The following is a 21366-nucleotide window of genomic DNA, read 5'->3' as shown; positions in this document are numbered from 1 at the left end:
GCAATGAGTCAGCAATGAAAGTTGGGCCTACTGCAGTCATAATTACACTTTAGGGGTATCTTAAATCTCATTATACCTTACTTAACCATGTTTGTAGTAACCTCACAAATGTCTCCTACATTCAACCCCTATCCCTGTGGCCAGGTTATTGTTCTTTTCTCCAGTTCTGGGTATGTCATTCCTCATTCACGAAACTTTAGTCTCCACCCATTTTAATCCAAGTTAAATTTGGACTTCCAAGTCTGATATTCACATCACACATTTCTAGCTCAACCCACTTGCCCTGCCATTTCTCTACACCCTCCCTATATATATCTCTGTCCTCTCAACAGGCCCCAACAGCTCCACTTTTGCAAGTTTTGCTCACACATCCCTTCTCAAATCTACGGCTTTGAGCCAGATCAAACCTATTTGCATTATAAGCACTTTCCTGAATCTCTATAAACAGGTAAATTAACAAAATGTTACATCCAAATTGAAAAAAAATGGCATGTTTTCATTTAATGAATGAAGTACCAAATGTCACTTAGTGATTTCTGTCTTATTTAAGCCTAGATGTAACTTAGGTACCACATTTTGAAATATTGTACAGTCATGCATCACTTAACAGCCGGGATACATTCTGAGAAATGCATCATTAGTCGATTTCGTCGCTGTGCAAACATCACAGAGTGTACTTACACAAACCCAGGTGGCATAACCCACTACACACCTAGGCTGTATGATACTAATCTTATGAGACCACTGTTGTATATGCAGTCCATCATTGACTGAAATATCATTATGTTGTGCGTGACTGTAATTAATTATTTTAATAGATTACTCTGTTTTTCAATGAAGAGTTTAGTTTTATAGAGATAAATGATTGAGTTGAAAGATTGTTGTTGTACTCTATTTGACTAGTTTACCGTGTTTATGTGAGTCTCCAAAACATCGCATGGGCTCTACCATTGATCTGGTGGCCATTGGCTTTATTAGATTTTAATCCCTAAGAGAAAATGAAAGCAGCCTTTGTCTGTTGGTTTTATATAGAGAGAGACAGCAAACATTGCATACGATGGCATCGTTGACTCAAAATCTGGTAAAGATCTCATCTGCTATAAGTTGAAGAAATAACTGTTGCCTTGAGATGGGAATAAATTAAGTGTAACTGTATTATTCTATAGAATGGAGTGTAGCTCTTAATAACAACCTGAGACTTTCAGGCCAATGAAATGTATATCTGATATGACAATTTTAAAACTTCTGTTGTGTTCCTTATGAGTCTCCACACTAGTTTTGTGGTACATGAGATGTAACCCAAGCTTATAGAGTAACACTGTAGCAGCCTCATGATATAACGTTATCGGTTTTAATTAGAAGTTTCTCTTAGCAATGACTGCTGAGTGGGCAATAAAAATGTCCTGATTTCCCTTGAGAGGAATTTGTACTACACAATCTTCAAATGCTCAGTAATTCTGCTCTACATTTTATAAATAGCAAGTAAATCATGAAAGGTCATCTTACTTTCAGACTAATTACATTGCTTATTTTAATTTTAATCCCTTGCCTCCACTTAAAGGAAGTTACCTATAAAATGAGTGGAGAGATTTTCATTAAATCTACATAAAACTTTATTTCTCTGACCTTTTTCCATAAAGGAAGTCTATGAATTACTTAACGGTGGAGAAAGATTTGGGAATTGGAAGTAACAAGCATCCACCCATTTTGCTACCTTGACTGCATAAATAAACCATTGCTTTTTTTCTCTTCGTACAGTGAATTTTTAACATATGTATTCATGAGGAGGAAAACCTTAAACTTTATATTTTGTCTTGTTCTGTATTTTCCATAAAAAATATGTAATGAGATTACAGTTTGGACATCCTTTCCAAAAGCTTCGGAAACATGAGTCTTGAGTGATTTAAAAGATCTTCTACAAATGCCTAGAAATAGTCAGAAGCCTGGAAAGGCACACTTTTTCCTGTGCCTTGCTAAATTTTAGATTAAATATTAAAAGCAAATGCTGAATGACTTGATTGATCACATTAATCAAGTATCACTTTTTGAAAATAATTGCATTGGGAATCTTAAAGAGACCCTCCCTTTTTTGTACCCATTAGTTCATAAGTTTCCTTCTATATTTAAAGCATAGCAAAGATCATTTGCAACAATAAATGTGGGTATGGAATAGTTAGTTATGTCCTGCACATGTATATTCGCCATGCGAGAGTGGAAGAATTGTACATGCATTTATGTTATTGGAAACTGCATAATATTTAAATATTTTGACTTTTTTTATACTATTGGGTAAGAACCAATGGGATGAGCAGGCAGTCTTTCTTAGTGTTATAAAGGAATCTGAATTTCCCCACCAACAGACACTGGGGAAATTGCCTTAAAGAATAGTTTTAAAACAGTACCCCTCAAAAGATGATTTTATGCATTGTGTAATAGAAATGATAATAATAATACTTCCTACATTTGTAATTTTTACATAGTGTACATTTTTAAATACATAGTGTAATTTTTAAATAGTGTACATTTGCTACAAAGCATTTTAACATTATATATAATTCATTAAGGAGTGGTATTCAATTGGTATGGTAAATTTTACTTTGTTTAAACATAACTAAGGTATTATTCTGTCTTTCAACAGTCAAAGTATTTCAACACACTTTTCTGGAAATATAGTACCCATGGCATTTCTTTCTCAGCTAAACTATAGGCACATTTAGTAGCTTATTTTCCATATGTCTCTTCTGATTCCCCACAATGTCAGGAACTGGATGACTCTGGATGGCAAGACCGAATTAAGTACTCTATTTGCTGAACGCATTTTCCTGTCAAAGTATTATGTCTTTTCCTTCCCATGAGGAAGATCTTTGGATTTTCCATGAACTCGACGTGTCTTTTTTTTAAGTTATGTTTCATTTTTGTTTGTTTGTGTTTATGCTTCTCTTGTTTCTATTGCAGTTTGGCCTTGGTATTACCAACCTACAGTTTTTACTATATAAAAGCCAAAATAGAAGAGACAATAACTCAGGCCAGATGTAAGTACTGTGAAAGTGACTCCAGGGTCTATTTCTTATCTCCTACTATCAGATGTTTAAATACGTCTAGATTTTGGAATACCCAAGGCTTATACATTTTAGTAGGTGTTATTACCAAATCTGCAGCAATGATTCTAATCCATTCCAAACATGCAAGGAACAAGAAATATTCTACTTGGATAGAATATGAGCAGGTACTCCAGTCTCACTGGCAGTTCCCCCCACCCTCCCCCGCCTTGCTTTGTGCTCATAGAATCATTGCAGTGCTGTGTCCTCTGTTGCTGTCATTTTAAGGGTCTGCTAGCTGGCACAAAATGTTTCACATAGTCTGTGCTCATGGCACTGTGCTAGTGAAGCTTTATCTTTTCTTTTCCTTTCTTTTTTCTTTTTCTTTCTCTTTTTTGGCTTTTGGCAAGAATATTGTGCTCCACATCTTCTACTTTGTTTGAATGAATAAAATTGCATTGGTCTTTGGCTTTGGTTTGGCAATTAACTTTCTTCTCATAATCCAAATTAATGTCTTCAGTAACTCAAATGGATTAGTTTTTTATAAGCATCATTTGGAATGTGTAGTAATTATTAATACTAGTGCATATTTCAAGTCATTAATCTTTGTTTTGGGTGACTAGATTTAGTAAAGTGAAATGACCATCATATCCTTTGTATATCACTCAATTATTACTGACAACCTAAATTTTTTCTGTTACAATAAAGTAAACAAAAAGTGTATATATTGGTGCCTTTTACATCTGACCTAATGTAAACTACAGTTTCTTTCATTTCTCTGTCAGTTCCTTTTTTCTCTCTGCAGTCCTGGTTCTCATAGTACATTGTGGCAATTCATACATTGATATTTCCACTTTCACTTGGTAGATAGATATGATGGTCTTTTAACAACCAGCAACTTTACATGAGATAGTTCTTAATAAATGAGGGGATGACTAGTGGGTCTCTGATGATTGGTGTTTCTGTTTATAGGCTTCTGTTTACATCATCAGTATTGCACCTGCATTAATCACATTGTAAAACAGACCCTTGAAATAACCACAGTACAGAGAGGGTGCTCCAGTAGTCATTGATAGGACATACTTTCCAGCCTTCAAAAATGTGTGTCTTTTTTTCAGATTATAGCTGTATATAAATAAACCTTTGATCTATGCACAATATTTTTATTCAAGAAAGTCATTGAATAAAATATTGTTTGTGACCCCTTTTGCTTTACCCTCTTTTTTTTTGTTTCCCTGCTTTCTCTTTCTGATGGATTTTCACAGCAAAAAAGGGCAAAATGAAGGGCAAGTATTTTCTTGTTGCTCAATTTCTTTCTCTTTAGTAAACTTGATTTTCCACTGATATTTCCATTCCTTTTGGATATCATCCTCTGTGCTTCTCATTTGCTAGATTTTCCTCCATGATCACTCAAACCTTAGCATCAAAAAAGGGGGAAAGAATATGTTTGTGTTTTCATATGCAACCTGTATCACACTGCAGTCTTTTCTTAGGCTTAAATACTTATGTATTTTTCTCCTTTCACTTACTAATTCACACCTAACATGATGAATGTTATTAATTCACTAAAGGCATTAACAGGTTTATTAAAATCATTTTCTTTACCATAATATTGGTAAAATATTTATGTTGACATTATAGATAAAATACCTCTAATAAAAGTTGACTTGGTTATGGGAGGGTTAGTAAATGGGAAAATTATAGATAGCATTTTTTCTCGTATAACTGGTATAATCCATGTTATGAAATTAAAATGGATTTTATTATATTGTGAAGTATTGAGGACCTTTATATTAATTGATGTGTTTCAATTTAGGATATAAGTAGTTTATTTCCATTTTTCTAGGTTATTCTAATGCCTTCTTATTGTCATAGAATCTCAGGATGTATATTCCGGATTGCTTATCTAATGCTGTAACATTATTTTGCAGATTCAGAAACACTGAAGCCAGATAATTTTGAAGAATCTGGCTATACATTCATAGCACCAAGGTTGGTTTTGTTTTATTTTGTTTTCTTTTTTTATAGCTTGTAGGGATGGATAGGCCTTCAGTAACTGTTCTGAGTTGGGATCAAGACTGCTCTGGATTAATTCCATGCCAAATTATGGAACCAGAGGGAAGAATAACTTCAAAACTGAAATAGTATCCTGTTCATTCATTCATTTACTCAGTAATACTTACTGAGCAACTACTATGTACTAAGCAATGCTGACTGAGGGATGCAGTGGTGAATAAAATAGATGTAATCTTTGCTCCTGTTGGAAATGACAGTACATCCCACAATAATGAAGAATTGGGCATTTGCCTTTGTAAGTATGTATACACACACAAACATACTCTATATGTATCTTTATATAAATTTACACATATGAACATAACTATATATACACATATAGACATACATACACACAGATATACATAGATGCATACAGATATATATGGGTATATATACACATAGGCTAGACTCATAAGTCTTTTTTTTCATTTAACCTCATAATTCATTTTTTTTAATACTCTAACACAAGTTTCTGGGAAAACACATTTTAATATAGTGATGCTTTCTCACGTAATTTTTAAGATTAATATTCTTTTTTCTCCTCCCCGATTTTATTTCTTTCTCACATAATCTCCTGTCTCTATCCCTAATATACATCTTTATCCCTACCTCTATTTTCATGAAATTATTTGAAACTCTGTTCTATACAAGTGTTCTTTATTCTCATTTCTTTCCTTAGTTTTTTGATTTCCACTCTCTAGCAGACACATACAATATTCAAATTAACATATTTCCTATTAATCTAGGCTAAATTATTGAAGAAAATAGATTCAGAAGCTTACATTATTAATTTCTCACATTTTATACTTAAAGAAATTACTCTAAAAACTCAAACAAGGCTCATAAAAATTGGTCTGAGTTATTCTTTTATTTCTACATGAGAATATCTGAATTTTGGGTGCTTTTTTAAAATAGAGAATATATATATAATTTTCTGAGAAATCTCTGTTAACAAAGCATATTTTTGATTTCATGTGCTACTCTTCCCTTAAACACAGCTTCTCCTGCTTGACTTTCCTTTCAGTGTTTGATAGAGCTATCGCACCTTCCTTTGACACTGCCTCTTCTTGCTTGATGACTCCCTTATTCTGGGTTTTCTTCTTCCCTGGTTGCATAGTCACAGTCTCTTCCATGAGCTTCCTTTCTTCTGCAGATCACTTACATGAAGTTGCTGGCCTAGGCTCTCTTATCTTCTTATTCTGATTCTGCACACAACCACAGACACCCATTTATTCCGCACCCATTCTGCCTACAGTTTGGAGTGATGGCTCCCAAACCTACAGGATGGCCAAAATATCTAGAAACAAAGTAAACATAATATGTGGTTTATTGACATTACAATACAATATAGGATCAAACAGTGTATCTATTTCCAGACTTTATATGTACTCTATGTATTTCAATATTAGACATTCATGTTTATGGAAAGCTCACAGGAATTTCTCTTCAATGTGCTTCAAATTCAATATCTACCAAACATTTGTCCTCTGGAGAATTCTTCTTCCTGTGATGCCTCAATGAAGAAAATACCATCATCTCAAATGCCCAAGCTTAAAACCTGATAGTTGTCTCTGACTGCTCCCCTTCCTTTATATCTAACCTCTAATCAATCACCAAGTCTTGCCAAATAGAATTTAACTTACGAGTATCAAGTGTATCTGTCAAACTCTGCTGCCTTTGTCCTAGCACAGGCCATTGCCTTCTCTCACCTAAACTACTACAGCTGCCTCCTAATTGATCCCCCCACCTCCTGGTTCCCCCTTACCTCACAATTCTGTCTCCTTTCTGTAATCAGAGTTTCTAAAATTTCAATAAAATCATGTTTCTAATCTGCTAAATACTAACCAATGGCTCAGGACTGTCCTCATGATAATCTGTATTTTATATCACAGCTTTCAAATGCTCTGTCACTTTGTCCCAGTTTACCAGTGTGGTCTCCTGTACTCTAAATCAGGGGCCATCAAACTATCTGCAGATCAGTTGCCTGTTTTATGTATAAAGTTTTTTTGGAACCCTGCTGTCCTCATTTGCTGATGTATTGTCTAGGGCTGCTTTTGCTACAAAAGGCAGAATTGAGTAGTTGTAGCATAGACCTTATAGCCCATAAAGCATGAATCATTTACTATTTGGCTCTTTAAGAAAGAGTTTGCCAACCTCTGCACTAAATTCCAGCCACACTAAACTTCTCTCAGTTCCTAAATGCATTGTTCCTCCCCCTTACCTCTTTCCATTCACTAAATTTCTTTTCTGTTTTGGACTGTACACAAACACATCCAGACCTTATCAAACTCCAACTTCAAAGTCCTTGATCTGGGAATTTCCTTCTCATCTTCACTGAGCTAGGCATCCTTGCTGACTGCTTCATAGAGTCCTATATTCCCCACACTAAAGCTCTGGTCACATTTCATTTTATTTAATTTCCCCAACAGAGCCACAAAGGCATCTATTTGACTTACCATTCAATACCTAATATCAAATGCATTGCCTGGCACACAGTAGGCTACATAAATATTTGGTGAATGGAGAATCTATAAATATATGAGGAATATTTTAAAAATCATATTATTAATAATAATACCTGCAATAGTAGCAATTTTTTGATACAAGTAATTTTGAGCAACTTAACTGCTAAAACTAATTTTAGCTAGAAAGGAGAATATTAAGGACAGAGCAGTGTCCCACAGAATATTAACATAGCAAAAATGTAAGAAGAGATCAAAATTAGGTGTGCTGTATTGATAAGACTCTCCATCTCAGATCTGTGTTTTTCTCTGGGCAGCATTTTCACTCATCTCTCTCAGTTATTAAATAGCAGACTGTGCAGACTGGCTTTCTCAGCTTCACCATTAAACAAGGTGAAAAATATAGCAGAAGTCCAGATACTCAATTCCAATTCCCAGTTAATAGATAATAGACTTTGTTAGTTCAGCAAGGATTTGCATATGACCATTTCTGTGGCCTGAGCCACGTTCAATCAATATGACTGACTGGAAGACTAGAATTTTCCTATGTGTTTAGGGAAGGAATAAATACCAGAGACAGGAAGAAATGTGGCTTATAGGACAAAACAATGAGTGTCCATTTCAGTTAACATGTGTTAAGCCCTTTACATGCATGATTATATCTACAGCTCAAAAGAAGTCTATAATATGTTAGTATTATTATCCCATTTCACAGATTAGCAGACAGTTTTAGAAATTTATGTGCATTGAAGACATAAAAGCTTAGGGATCTCAAAAGAACATCCAATCTGTCTGAGTAAAATATTTTTGTAGGAAACATTTTCTGGAAAAGTGAGCATTGAATGTGTGTTCTAAGAGTGGTGGAAAATAAAGTGATAGAAAATTACCATAAGGAAAAAATGAGCAAAAAAGACAAACATTTATGTGATATAGGACACTGGTCATATATTTTTGTCACTGTTATTGATGAGAAACAGTGTAGCAAACTCTAGAGCAAAACTATCTGGGTCTGTTTCCCAGATCTTCGTTGTCATGGCTGTGTAATTCACATTCTTTGCACCTTAGTTTCTTTCCTTGCAAAATGATAATAGCAATAATACCTACCTTATAGAGTTTTTATAAGCTTTAAATGAGATAATGCATGCAATGTATTTAGCAAGCTCTTGGTAGGATATGAGCTCTAAATAAAAGTCATTATTATTTGTGGTTGTAGTAAGAAGCAGGAGGAGAAGTGATATTTAATAAAGGGTGTTAAAAAGTAGTTAGTTTAAAATAATTCAAAGAAGAAAGCTCGCAAATTTTAAAGATAGAACCATTTTTGTTAATTTCAAAATAATTAAGCTTTTTGATCCTGATTAATATTCTGTTTTTGCAGTTTCCTTAAATTTTAAAACTACTATGAAAGGAAAACGTTGAGAATATAGACACATGGAGGATTGGTCCTACCTTTAGGAGGCACAGTCATAGGGATGAAAACTCGAAAACAGGGATGAATTTCACTGTCTTTCTTGGATAATCAGAAATGAGAAAGGCATTTCAAAGATGAGTTAGAATGAGAAAGAAATAACCTATGTAAGTTTGTTGAATAGAATAAGAACAAACTCATTGTCAGTATTCTAGAAATAAATGATTTGCCAAATTTCTAATACCAAAGGTCTTTTAGTTTCAAAGCCATTTAAGTTACAAAGCCAATGTAGTAAGAAATACAAAATGACCAAAAGAGATTATACAGCTTTCAGGCCCGGAAGGTATTTTCAGCAAATTGAAGTTTGATTTGTTCCTTTAAAGCCTTCCAAAGATTTCTCCACTTTGATGCTTTACTTTTCTGAGGAATTCTTTACCTAAAAGAGATTAACTAATGATCAATACGTGCAAAATTGATCCCTTTTAGAAAAACAGTGCTTTATTGAAAGTGTTTTAGCATGTCTTCCCACACGTCCTGGGGGAACTTCTTAGCAGTTGTGGTAACCACAGTTACTGACCTGCCACTCACTGTCATGGGGTGATTCCTTTGGGACAAGAATCTAAGAAATGGTAATTATCTCGAGTTGTCAAACTCTCAGCCCCATTTTGAACAATCATTAGGCTAACAGGCAACCAACACCAATGCTGTTTGTCTGGCCACATATTCACATCTCAAATATTTCTATAAGGCTCTTACTACTATTGCCTACTGCATAGGCACCATACTCTACATGGTGGGTGATTTTCTGTTGTCCTTCTGAATTATTCTTACAACTGGAGAACTCATTCCACTGATACTCACAACTTTTTAGCGTTTTCTCACATTTTCATTGTTTAAATTCTTTCACTTTTGCTGCCATTCTAACAACTCTCCTTACTGATAGTTTCAATACTTTCACAGCTTTTGCCATTAGTAAACATCAGGTCCATAATATCTTTAGACTACAAAATTGTACACAACCCAGCCAGCAAGAATAAAAAAAAAAAACAACATGATAACATTGTCTACATTTGCTCACAATTGCTCACAACACTAAAAGCCTTCTATTTAGAGGTTAAAATTGCTTTTGGCCTGGAGCTTTGCAGCACTGAAAGTTCACAAAGTGAAAATTCAAAGCACATTGTATGGTTAAAACACAATAATCAGGGATCTGAAGACTCGTCTTCTCTTCAGGGCTTGACCATTTGCTAGTTAGGTACCCTTCTGTAAATCTTTTTATATCTTTGAATCTCAGTTTTCTCACCTTTAAAATATTAAATACCTTCTGATAGTTACTTTTGGGATTAAATGAGCAAAGATAATTTTAGAAATGCCTTCAAATAATAACATGGAATCCTAAAAACCATGTTATTAATAATTATTTGCAACATTTTATTTAGTCCTAAAGGCTTGCCATCAGCTTCTAATTCTGTGAGATTATAATTCAAAATATTGGCCTTTTGACTTCCAGGCTAATTTCCGAAACAGCCTAGCCTTGTGGGAAGAAGTCAAATTTACCTCTGTCAATAGCAAAATGAGTATAAATCATATAAACTTTCTAAACCTTGCCTCTGAACTAAAATTTTCCATGAGCCAAGAAGTTTTTTTGAAGTTCTGACACTCTATTCCTCTCTACTCTCGGAGGTTTTATGTTTAGGTAATGGCCTTGCATCGGAAAATGTTTACTATTTAATTGCATTTTTTCTTGAATATTTTATTATCCAATTTGTTGGTTGTATTAACCTAGTTATTATCATGGTAATCTTATATTTATGTTGCTTTATATTTATTCTGAATTTCCAAAACACGGGACAGCAATTCTCAAAAAATGGTCCTCAGAACCCTGTGGGTTCCAGAGGCCCTTTCAGAGAATTTACAAAGTCAAAGCTATTTTCCTAGCAATGTTAAATGCTTATCTTATCTTCATATTGACATTTGCACTGACAGTACAAAACCAATGGTGAGCTGATACCTTAGCAGAAATCAAGGCAATGGCACTAAAGTGTACTGGTAGCCATTGTAAACTTCATTGCCAAACACCCACATCAGGGAAAAAGCCAGTTTCACTTTAAAATATCCCTGATTGAAGCAGTAAGAATTTATTAATTTTCTTAAAGCTTTACCCTTGAGTATGTGTCTTTTAATGTTCTGTGTGATGAAAATGGAAGCTCTGCTGTGTACCAGGAAAGACATTTGTGTGATTATTTGAATTGAGAGCTGCAATATTTTTTATTTTTTTATAAAAATAATATTTTTATTTTTCATGAAATATGATTTTACTTGAGAGGGTAACTTGGATATTTGGCAAACATTTTCTGAAAAATCAATCAAGTAAGCCTTTTCTTTGAAGAAAACAACTGAGTGTATTTGTTGCCAATGACAAAATCTGAGCTTTCAAATAAAAATTAGAATTTTGGGAAAGTTGTATTCATTACTGTGAATAACGGCTTCTCAATAGTTAGAGACTTATCTGGTGAGATCAGTGAAGATGTTAATGAATGTGAATTTTCAAATTTGCTTAATGAAATATGTCATCATTTGGAAGATCTACATGACTCATATTTTCCAAATAACCAATTTATGATGTTACAAAATCATAGATGGGCAAAAGACACATTCAAAGTATAAGACAGTGCATTGACTTTTAATGTAACAGTACAAAAAGTTCATTGATATTGTTTCAAATTCCATATTACAAATAACTATCAAGAAATTACAGATAAGTTTTGGTATGTTATCAAAAAAGAATAGCCATAATTATCTGAAAAGACTAATAAGATAATCCTCTCTTTTCCAACTGCATATATGTATGAGAACATTTTTTTTTTTATGTGCCAAACAAAATCTTGTGGTTTACTGACTACAGAGGCACACTTGTCCTCTATTGTCAAGAATTAAAGCAATTTCCGAATAGGTAAAATGATGCCACTTTTTGGGGCTACATGTTTTTGTTTTTTGTTCAAAAATACAATAGTTTCTCATAAAAATGTTAACATATAAGGGGTTTATTCTTGATATTTAATAAGTAAATATTTTAAAATTTCTCAATTTCTACGTGAAGCTTGTAAACCTACAACATTCAGTTATAATAGTGTAACAACAAAAGCTAACACGTATTGAGCACCTACTGCTCAGAGGCCGAGTGTTTAATTTATATTGTCTATAATATTTACCACTCATGGTCAAAGAATTGTTCCATTGTAGAGATGAGGATATGGATGTAACAAGAAGTTCAGCAGCTTGCGAAGTCATATAGCTCGTAAAAACCCAGTGGTTTCACTTCCTGTAATTATTATGTTCATTTTGTTTTAATTTTGATTTTAATACCTAATATCCTAAAATATTTTTTTCAGAGATTACTGCAATGACCTTAAAATATCAGAAAATAACACTGAGTTTCTATTAAATTTCAATGAGTTTATTGATAGAAAAACTCCAAACAACCCATCCTGTAAGTATGCATTAATTCAAAGTAACTGCTTCACTGTGATTATATCCAAAGTGGTCAAGTCTTAGTTCAGATTAGTTGTTGCTATACTGGCTTATTTATTTGCTTTATGAATTTAATGGTAAAATGTAACAATTTGGCCCTTTATATAGTAAAGAAATTTTATTTCATTATTAAGTAAAATCAAATTTTCAAAGTCAGATAATAGATAGAAATGTTTAAATATAAATAGGATATGATTACCTTTGCTCCTTTCAGATGTAAGAAACTTACTTTTGAATCTTTTAAAGGTTTTCCATTGCATTTCTTTTACTATATAGAGGAAAACATACAATACATTTTTATTGATTTATTTATATCCTCCAATTTATATAATGAGTTTTAATATGGATAGAATAAAAAGAAGATATAAATAAAGATATATCACTTAAGAGTTTGTTTTCTTCTTGACATTCTATTTTGATCACAGTTAACTTTATATCTTAAAAAATGCTTCTATAATTTCCTATTTTATGAAGTAAATCAAGTTGGAATAGGTAAGAAATTTTAGTAATGCTTTTGACCATTATATTTGTCTTTCAGAGAAATTTGCATCATTCATACTATGAAACTTCATAGAGATTTATGGATTCTTGCCTTTTAAGACATTTAAAAATCTTAATTATTTTTTCTTCTTAAAAATACCTTATGGGGGCCAGCCTGGTGGCCCAGCGGTTAAGTTCATACGTTCTGCTTTGGTGGCCCGGGGTTCACCGGTGGGGATCCCGGGTGCGGACCTACACACTGCTTGTCAGGCCATGCTGTGGTAGGCGTCCCACATATAAAGTAGAGGAAGATGGGCACGGATGTTAGCTCAAGGCCAGGCTTCCTCCGCAAAAAGAGGAGGATTGGCAGCAGACGTTAGCTCAGGGCTAATCTTCCTCAAAAAAAAAAAAATCCTATGAAAGTACTGTCAGGAAAAAGTATAATGCAAAAGGAAATAGGAAAACTAGCTACTGGCAAAAATTACCCTAGTAAACATAATTTGAAAAAAAAAAGTATACATACCTGACTTTTTTGTTACCCCTTGTCCTTTCTCCTTTTTCCCTCCTCTCTCTCTCTCTCCTCCTCTTCTTTCTCTTTCTCTTCCTTTTCTTTTCTATTTTAAAATTATTTTTCTCTCTATCAGGAAGGATTAAACAAAACACTTCCTAGTTATAAAAAATGAAAATCCATTCTTAAAGCCACCTCTCAAATTTAAATTTATCTCATAAAAAGAAATAACTTCCTAGCACCTCTAACATGAATTAGCTCCTCTGAAAACCTGTCATGGGTAGATGAAGTCTACACTGATCACGTCTGAGCATGAGAGACTCCACACCTGCCCACTCAGTGTGCGCTCACTCGGACCGAGCCAGAAACTTCTCAGTGTTATTTTATGTTATTGTTTATTTCCTATTAGTAAGTAACAGGCATTCCCAAGAGAGAACTGAAATAATATTATTGAATATTCCTTTAGTTGAATGCCTCTAGGTCCTAGGAAAGTATAAATACATTTAAACAAAATATTTTCAGTATGAATACTAATATCCATACTGTTGTTATCTGTTCTCCAGTCTCTTCCTTTGTTTCATTTTGCCTTTTATCTGCCTCCCCTATGATCTAGTAGGAGATGTTTGAGGTGACTATATAACCATGTTAAAAATTGAGATTTTATTGGATTTAATTATACAAAAGAGCTAATACGTATAAAATAATTTATATTTTCCTCTGACAGTGTTATATGTTATAGATTTTTCTCAAACATATTTTACATCATGTGATCAAATAATTCATAACGCTAACTCTAAAAGTAAATATCAGTGATTGAAATCTGTGATTTGAATAGTTTTTTTCAAAGAGGTGCAGTCAAGTTTAATTTTGCTTTATAAAAGACAATTCATCAGTGAAATTACAGTTGTCACCTAATGTTTAATTTATTAAGCTATCTAAATATTTATCTTATAGAGTATTTATCTTCATATTCCCTTTTATTTTTGAACTAATGTAAAAGTGAGATATTATATGTGTGTGTAAAACAGTAAAGCTTAATGCTGATAATCTGTTTATATATTTTATGTAATCAGCTGCAGGGGACAGATTTCAAGACACATTTTAGACTTACAGCATAATGAAAATATGATCAAAATTATGAAATTACTTGAAATATTGATTTATATTACAACTTAGAATAATGATCTCATTTATTTTGTTTTACCAAAAGGATTTGAGACAATTAAATTATATCATTCATTTTCTAAAGCCTATTTTTTAAAGTGATTCATCTTCTAAAATAATATAATAGTAAAGTTCCTAAAATGAATAGAAATGAAGTCTAAAATAATGGATTAAATTTACCTTTTAATCCTGGGTGAAAGAGATTTTAAATTAAAATAATTAAAATCAACTAAAATGGGGCCAACCCTATGGCTGAGTGGTTAAGTTCAGTATGCTCTGTTTTAACAGCCCGGGTGTGACTCCTGGGCCCAGACCTACACCACTCGTGGGTGGCCATGCTGTGGCAGCAACCCACATACAAAATAGAGGACGATTGCCACAGATGTTAGCTCAGGGCAAATCTTCCTCAGCAAAAAAGAGGAAGATTGGCAACAGATGTTAGCTCAGGATAAATCTTCCTCAGCAAAAAGAACAAAAAACAAACAAACCAAAAAACAACTAAAATGTTTTCCAGCCTATCCTACCGCTATCTCTTATAGTAATAGAATATTAAGTCAAATCATATGTTTCCTACCTAAATAAAATGAAATTTTATCAGAATTATGAAGTTTCAGAGGATACTTGTAAGTTATTCAGAGCTTCATGGGTTTAGCTCAGAAGAACCAGGAGAAAGTTTCTTTGCTTAAGAATGTGTATTAATTGACCCTTGGTCCTCATCATCTATCCACACCATTATCTTTGACCTTTTGCTAATATACTCTTCAGTTATTCCAGACAACCTGAAGCCTGTGTTCTTTCACCAATATCAGTAATTCCAAAAGCCACTCTTAGAATAGTGTTAGTCTGTGATAAGTTATTTTGTTCCTTGGCCAAAACAAATAAAAAGAAACACTATGTATATTATGTTGATTTATATTTATATGTAAAATTGTCTATGAAGTATTATGATGGTTTGGAATCACCATACTAACCTACAAAAACAAAAGAGAAAGAATATTTCCTCATTTTTTTCTTGATTGGCATATTTCATAGATCTTTTTGATGAAGTTTACAAAATAATTTGCCTCCTTTAAAACTGGCTCTTCCACTACTAATTCTGTCCATAGTATGAAAAATGTGAGGCGAGACGAGCAATATTAAAAAAATGCAGAAAATTAATATAGGATATATTTTTAAATTCATAGAAATATTATCAACTGTAAATTGCTTTTGGAAATAGAGAATATATTTGTCTCATTGTTATACTAATTAAAAAACTGTGTGGGTGTAATTGAGGCTATCCTTTTTCTGTTAGGTAACACGAATTTGATTAATAGAGTCTTGCTGGATGCAGGCTTTACAAACGAACTTGTCCAAAATTACTGGAGTAAGCAGAAAAACATGTAAGTATTTATTCTTATTAATAAAAAATATATATTCTGCATTTCCATTTAGCTTCTCTCTTGGAAATTTTTGTGAAATAGGTCTCATAAGTTTCAAGTTTATTATTTATCTTTAAAACAATTTCTCAAGAAAATCATTTTGCAATTGTTGACAAGTTGCATTTTCAGTTGTGGGAGTGTGTCAGGACTAACATCTGCCATTACTCAACTTTACAGGTATATACATTACAATGTGGATAAACCAAATTAAATAGGTATTTGTGTCTGTTTCAGTGTTTGCGGTAAAATAGGGTTTCTAGCGAATGTCCAGTTGGCTTTCTGATAGCACTACCATATACCCAGTCAAGAAACTGAGAAACCTGTGATCCTCATTTACAGTCTCTTCTCCACACCATTTCCAATCAATTACCAAATGCTAGTATTTCTTCCAGCAATGTTTGCCCCCTTCTTCAGACTCAAGGTCGCAATTCCCCCGTCTAAGAAATTACAGCAGCTGATTGTTCTGCCTTTGGTGCTTCCCATTCCTCTCCCCACAGTCCCCAGTCTGTTCTCCATACAACACATACTAACCAGAGTCTTCTTTTAAAATGCAGTTTTAACTTCAGGATAAAGTTGAAGCTCTCCAGCATGAACTTCAAGATCATTCATGAGCTGACCACTCTTAAGAAACTTGTGCTTGAAACTTCACTTCCTATTGTTTCTCAGCTTGCGCCTTATGCTTTTATTACACCAAATACTATCACTCTTCACTACCTTTCCCTTAAACATACTCTTCTCTCTACATTCAATGTCTTCCTGCTTTCTGTCATCTCTCTTAACTCCCCTTCTATCTTCAAAATGCAGCTATATCATTACTTCCTATGAGATGTCTTCTTTAAGCATCCTCCCTTTACTTACTTATTTCTTAGATATTTTAACTGTTAAAATATAGTTTGCATTTATTGATGTATTTACTTTGGCTTCCTTTATTTTAGGAACTCATTTTATTTCTCTTTGTATCACCAACACCTAAATTAATATCTTACAAAGAGTAAGTTAAATAAAAAATTCCCTTCATCCATCTTCTGTTCCAGCAAGGGAGTGAAAGCGCGGTTTGTTGTGACTGATGGTGGGATTACCCGAGTTTATCCCAAAGAGTAAGTTCAAATAATATCTATAAAAATCAGTAAATTACAAAAGACTACTCCAAGGATCTGTACATTACTGTATAAGGAAGCCATTCTTCAGAGAAACCGATTATTAGTAGATCACATTGAAGTCGTTTAAAGTACTTATGTTATTAAAATACTCTCTTTCTTTAAATATGCTATTATATGATTCTTCAGTGACACTTTTGCTTGTCATACATACTACAAAATTTAAGAGATCTTTCTTTGTAGACACAAGCTGACCTAGTTAAATGAACGTCATGGTCATAGCCTAGTGGCAATATTTGCATAGCACGTCATTGTTTTCACTGGATGTTCTCTCTGTTTATCTTCTGAACAGTCCATAAGGTGGGCTAGGTAGGCTTATCAATAATAATTGACTTCTGAACTGACTTGTCCGTAATTACCTGGCTAGTAAATGGCAGAGTAAAACTAGGAGTCAGCTTTTTCTGGTCCTTTATAAATCTATGCTGAGGTATTGCTTAGTAATGAGTATCATTTACACCATCAATTACCACTAACTTCTTTAAACATACCAGAGATGTAGACATGTCTGTAAAGTTCGACAATGTCCACAAAGGGAAAAATAGGTTATCAGGTAGATTAAAGAATAAAAATGACAAACCATTTCCTCCCTAGGGCTGGAGAAAATTGGCAAGAAAACCCAGAAACATATGAGGACAGCTTCTATAAAAGGAGTCTTGATAATGATAACTATGTTTTCACGGCTCCCTACTTTAACAGTAAGTATTACATTGGAATTCAGCCTTCTCAGTTCCCTTTTTTAAAAAAATAAATTACTGCTACTACCCGCTTTACCCCAAAACAATATATTTTAAGTTAATTGCTCAGAATAGTTATTATTAAGCATATACTACATGTACGACTTTGCAAAGACACAAGCGTCCATTGACTTGAGGAGGTAAAATGCACACACAAGAAACAGTCATCCATCAACATAGAGACAGCATACCTACAGGCATACATAATACATAGAAACACATGTAGATAATCCTTCATTTCACAAACTGTGAATATATTGAAGAATGTTTAATAAATTTTTTAAAATGTAACTAATCAGTTTACTCCACCTTTAGTTGGTTTTAGCTAAATATATTATTTATAAAAATTAGCAAAAGCCCGTATTTTATAATATATCATTGGGTTCCTTGCCCAAAACTTTCTCATTTAATCCCTCAACCTCTCTCTGAGGGTAGGTATTATTTATCCTCAGTTTCACAAGTGGTGAAACTGAAGTTCGGAGAATTTTAAAGTTTTGCCCAGGGCAAGTATATTGTCTGAAATGCAAAGGCAGTTTTGGGAATCTAAGATCAATCCTTCCACTTCACTTCAGCAGCCTCCTCAATATTTTGGCAAATGTCATGAGGCTCAGATTAGTCATGAATCCATTTTATTATGAATTCAATGTAGCCAAGATGAATAATTCCTTCACAACCCAAAGTCAATTAATGTAATTAATGTAATGTAATTCATGGATACTTCATGGATACTTCAGTTAGCCTGGTGTACAGAGGAAGAAGAGAAAAGAGGAGACCACAGACTTCTTTATGGCATATCTATGCTAGAATATTTAAGCAAAATGCTATCTACTTGTACCTATCAAAATAAACTCAATATTATTTGATTTATTTATATAGGATTTATATAGTTCTGTTTTTCTTTTTTTTTAGAAAGTGGACCTGGTGCTTATGAATCAGGCATCATGGTAAGCAAAGCTGTGGAAATATATATCCAAGGAAAACTTCTTAAACCTGCAGGTAAGCGTATATATTGTACACATACACATCACCAAAATTAATGGTGACCTAATGTTTATATTAAAAACTGGCAATGCTTATCAGGAAGGCCATCAGAAAGCTTCAGCCAAAATAAAGTCAAAGACTTGCAAATTTTAAAAAGTACACTTAGTTACCTATGAGATTGGGGGTAAAATAAAATTGATATGTTATAGAGCTGAGTTATTGTCAAACAAGTGCTGTGTTTATACACTGTTGACACAAATTTATGGAGTTAATTTAATTTCATATATCAAAATCCTAAATGCTGGATTGATCCAGCAATTGCACTGTACAAGCCCATCCTCCAAGATACTTTCAAATACACAAAAGGCTATATGACCAAGGGTGTGAATATTTGTAATAACTTAAACATGGAAAGTTAAATTTCCATCGTTGGGAGAAAAGATAAATTATGGCATATCTATACTATGTCTCTGTTAAAAAGAATTAGGTAGGAATCTATTTTTAAAAAACAACAATAAAATAGGAAAACGACTTTTTTGGTAAAGTGAAACAAATCAAACAAGAAAACAAAACAAATTGTAAAACAGAGCATCAATGAGAATTGGAAGCAGGTTGGAATGAGTGGATACAAATAAAGTAAAAAATTTTTTTCACTGTATGATTCAGTATTGTTTGAATTTTAAAAAAGCATATATTAGGCCAGATTGAGAAGATAGATAAATTGCCTTCCTGCACCTGAGGGCAGTTTTACCCCACAGTGATTCAACTATATAGATTTCTTCCATCACTTACTAATTCATTCATCCTTTTCTTCATTCACTCATTTGCTCATTTACTCACAGTTGTTCCTCTAAGTTACTCCTTCATTTACCCACTCTCCCAACCACTCATCGACCTACTCTTCAACAAACATTTCTTAAACTGCATGCATTGGTCGGGTTAGGGAAGCCTCCTAAAACATTCCACTGAATGACCTCATATCTATAAGGCTATTCCTGTCACTATCAATTTTTTTTGGCTTACTATCTATATTAGTTAATTGGCCAGATTGTGGGAAATGAATAAACTGTTTTGATTATAAATGAAGTTTGTTTAATAGTTTAAGAGCTATTAGCATTATTTCTTAATGAAAACCCCAAGATATATATCTCTGTAATATAATGTTTTTATATTCAACCCAAATTTAATGCTATTGTATAAAATATCTGAATTATCATGGAGCAAATATTATATTGTAGCTAACTAAAATTGCAGCCTTTTAAATTAATTCGAATCAACTTTTTAATGTCCTTTTTTAATCTCAAGAAACTTACGTTTGCCTACTCAGGAATTTTCAAATGTGAGAGGAAAAATAGATATGTAAAATCATAACTACACTTTTTAAATGTATGTGTCAATTTTTCTTTACATAATTTTTCAGTTGTTGGAATTAAAATTGATGTAAATTCCTGGATAGAGAATTTCACCAAAACATCAATCAGGGATCCGGTAAGATAATTTTTTTAACAAAAATTCATAGCTACACTTAAAAATCTTAAATGCAAATAATAAAAGTAAAGTCTTACACAGAGGCAAAATAAATTTTCAGTGCCACTACATTGAAGCATAATTATGAAATTCTATTTGTTAAAAATTTTCTGTTTAAATAGTAAATTGATAAACAATAAAAAGAAAAATATCTCAATATTGTAATTTGAAATGCTAGTTTAGATATCTGTTAATTGATATTTTCTAACTTTAAAGATAAAGCAATTATCTTTTTTTATTATGGACTAGATTGTCATTTGCCCTTTTATCATCAAAAAATTAGTCTAAATTTTCTAATTGTTACATGGTAATAATTAATGACTATAATTAAAATCCAATGTTTTATAAAATGTGAGGTGATAACTGTGTTTTTGTTTTTCAGTGTGCTGGTCCAGTTTGTGACTGCAAAAGAAACAGTGATGTAAGAAAACTTTAAAATAAAATTAACTATAATTTTTTCTTGTATTACTCTTGCTAAGACTTCAGTGATTAAAAAAATACAGGAATTTTAATCAAAGGCTAAAAGAAATTATTCTAAGGCATTGGGAACTAATTCATAAATAAGAGTTTGAATTATATGCTTTTATTTACTAATCTTAAATGCTTTTATTGTTAAAAAAATTCATATATTATTGGAAGGTATAAAAAAGCCATATCAGTATGGACTGTATTCTCTTGAATCTTAATTGTGTTATGTTCTTTTGTACATACTTACCTTTAGCTCTGTTCCTACATGGGAAGTTTCTAACCAAAGCATCCTTATTGGTTATCAATGCAATCTTCCCTTGTCTTTTGTACTTTCTCTGAATTTGTTCACAATGTATTTATAGTGATGAGAAAATTTTGGGAACTAAACCTTGGAATTATATAATTCATTATAATGTTCCATTTACATAGATT

General features: G+C 32.8%; 1 protein-coding gene across 5 annotated transcripts in view; it reads left to right on the top strand.

Annotated features, from left to right (window-relative positions):
• CACNA2D1 (calcium voltage-gated channel auxiliary subunit alpha2delta 1) overlaps positions 1-21366 on the top strand; it is a 516254-nt gene that overhangs the window by 465211 nt on the left and 29677 nt on the right. For all 5 annotated transcript variants that reach the window (XM_046669483.1, XM_046669485.1, XM_046669484.1 and 2 more), the window contains 9 exons: positions 2956-3032; positions 4970-5030; positions 12356-12453; positions 15941-16028; positions 17102-17164; positions 17816-17919; positions 18868-18954; positions 20360-20427; positions 20849-20887. In XM_046669483.1, the coding sequence (XP_046525439.1) occupies positions 2956-3032; positions 4970-5030; positions 12356-12453; positions 15941-16028; positions 17102-17164; positions 17816-17919; positions 18868-18954; positions 20360-20427; positions 20849-20887 (685 nt within the window). The remainder of the gene's footprint in view (positions 1-2955; positions 3033-4969; positions 5031-12355; positions 12454-15940; positions 16029-17101; positions 17165-17815; positions 17920-18867; positions 18955-20359; positions 20428-20848; positions 20888-21366) is intronic.

This window comes from Equus quagga, chromosome 8, assembly GCF_021613505.1.
Source record: "Equus quagga isolate Etosha38 chromosome 8, UCLA_HA_Equagga_1.0, whole genome shotgun sequence".
NCBI classification, from domain to species: Eukaryota; Metazoa; Chordata; class Mammalia; order Perissodactyla; family Equidae; genus Equus; species Equus quagga.
This window is presented reverse-complemented; position numbering and strand designations above follow the sequence as displayed.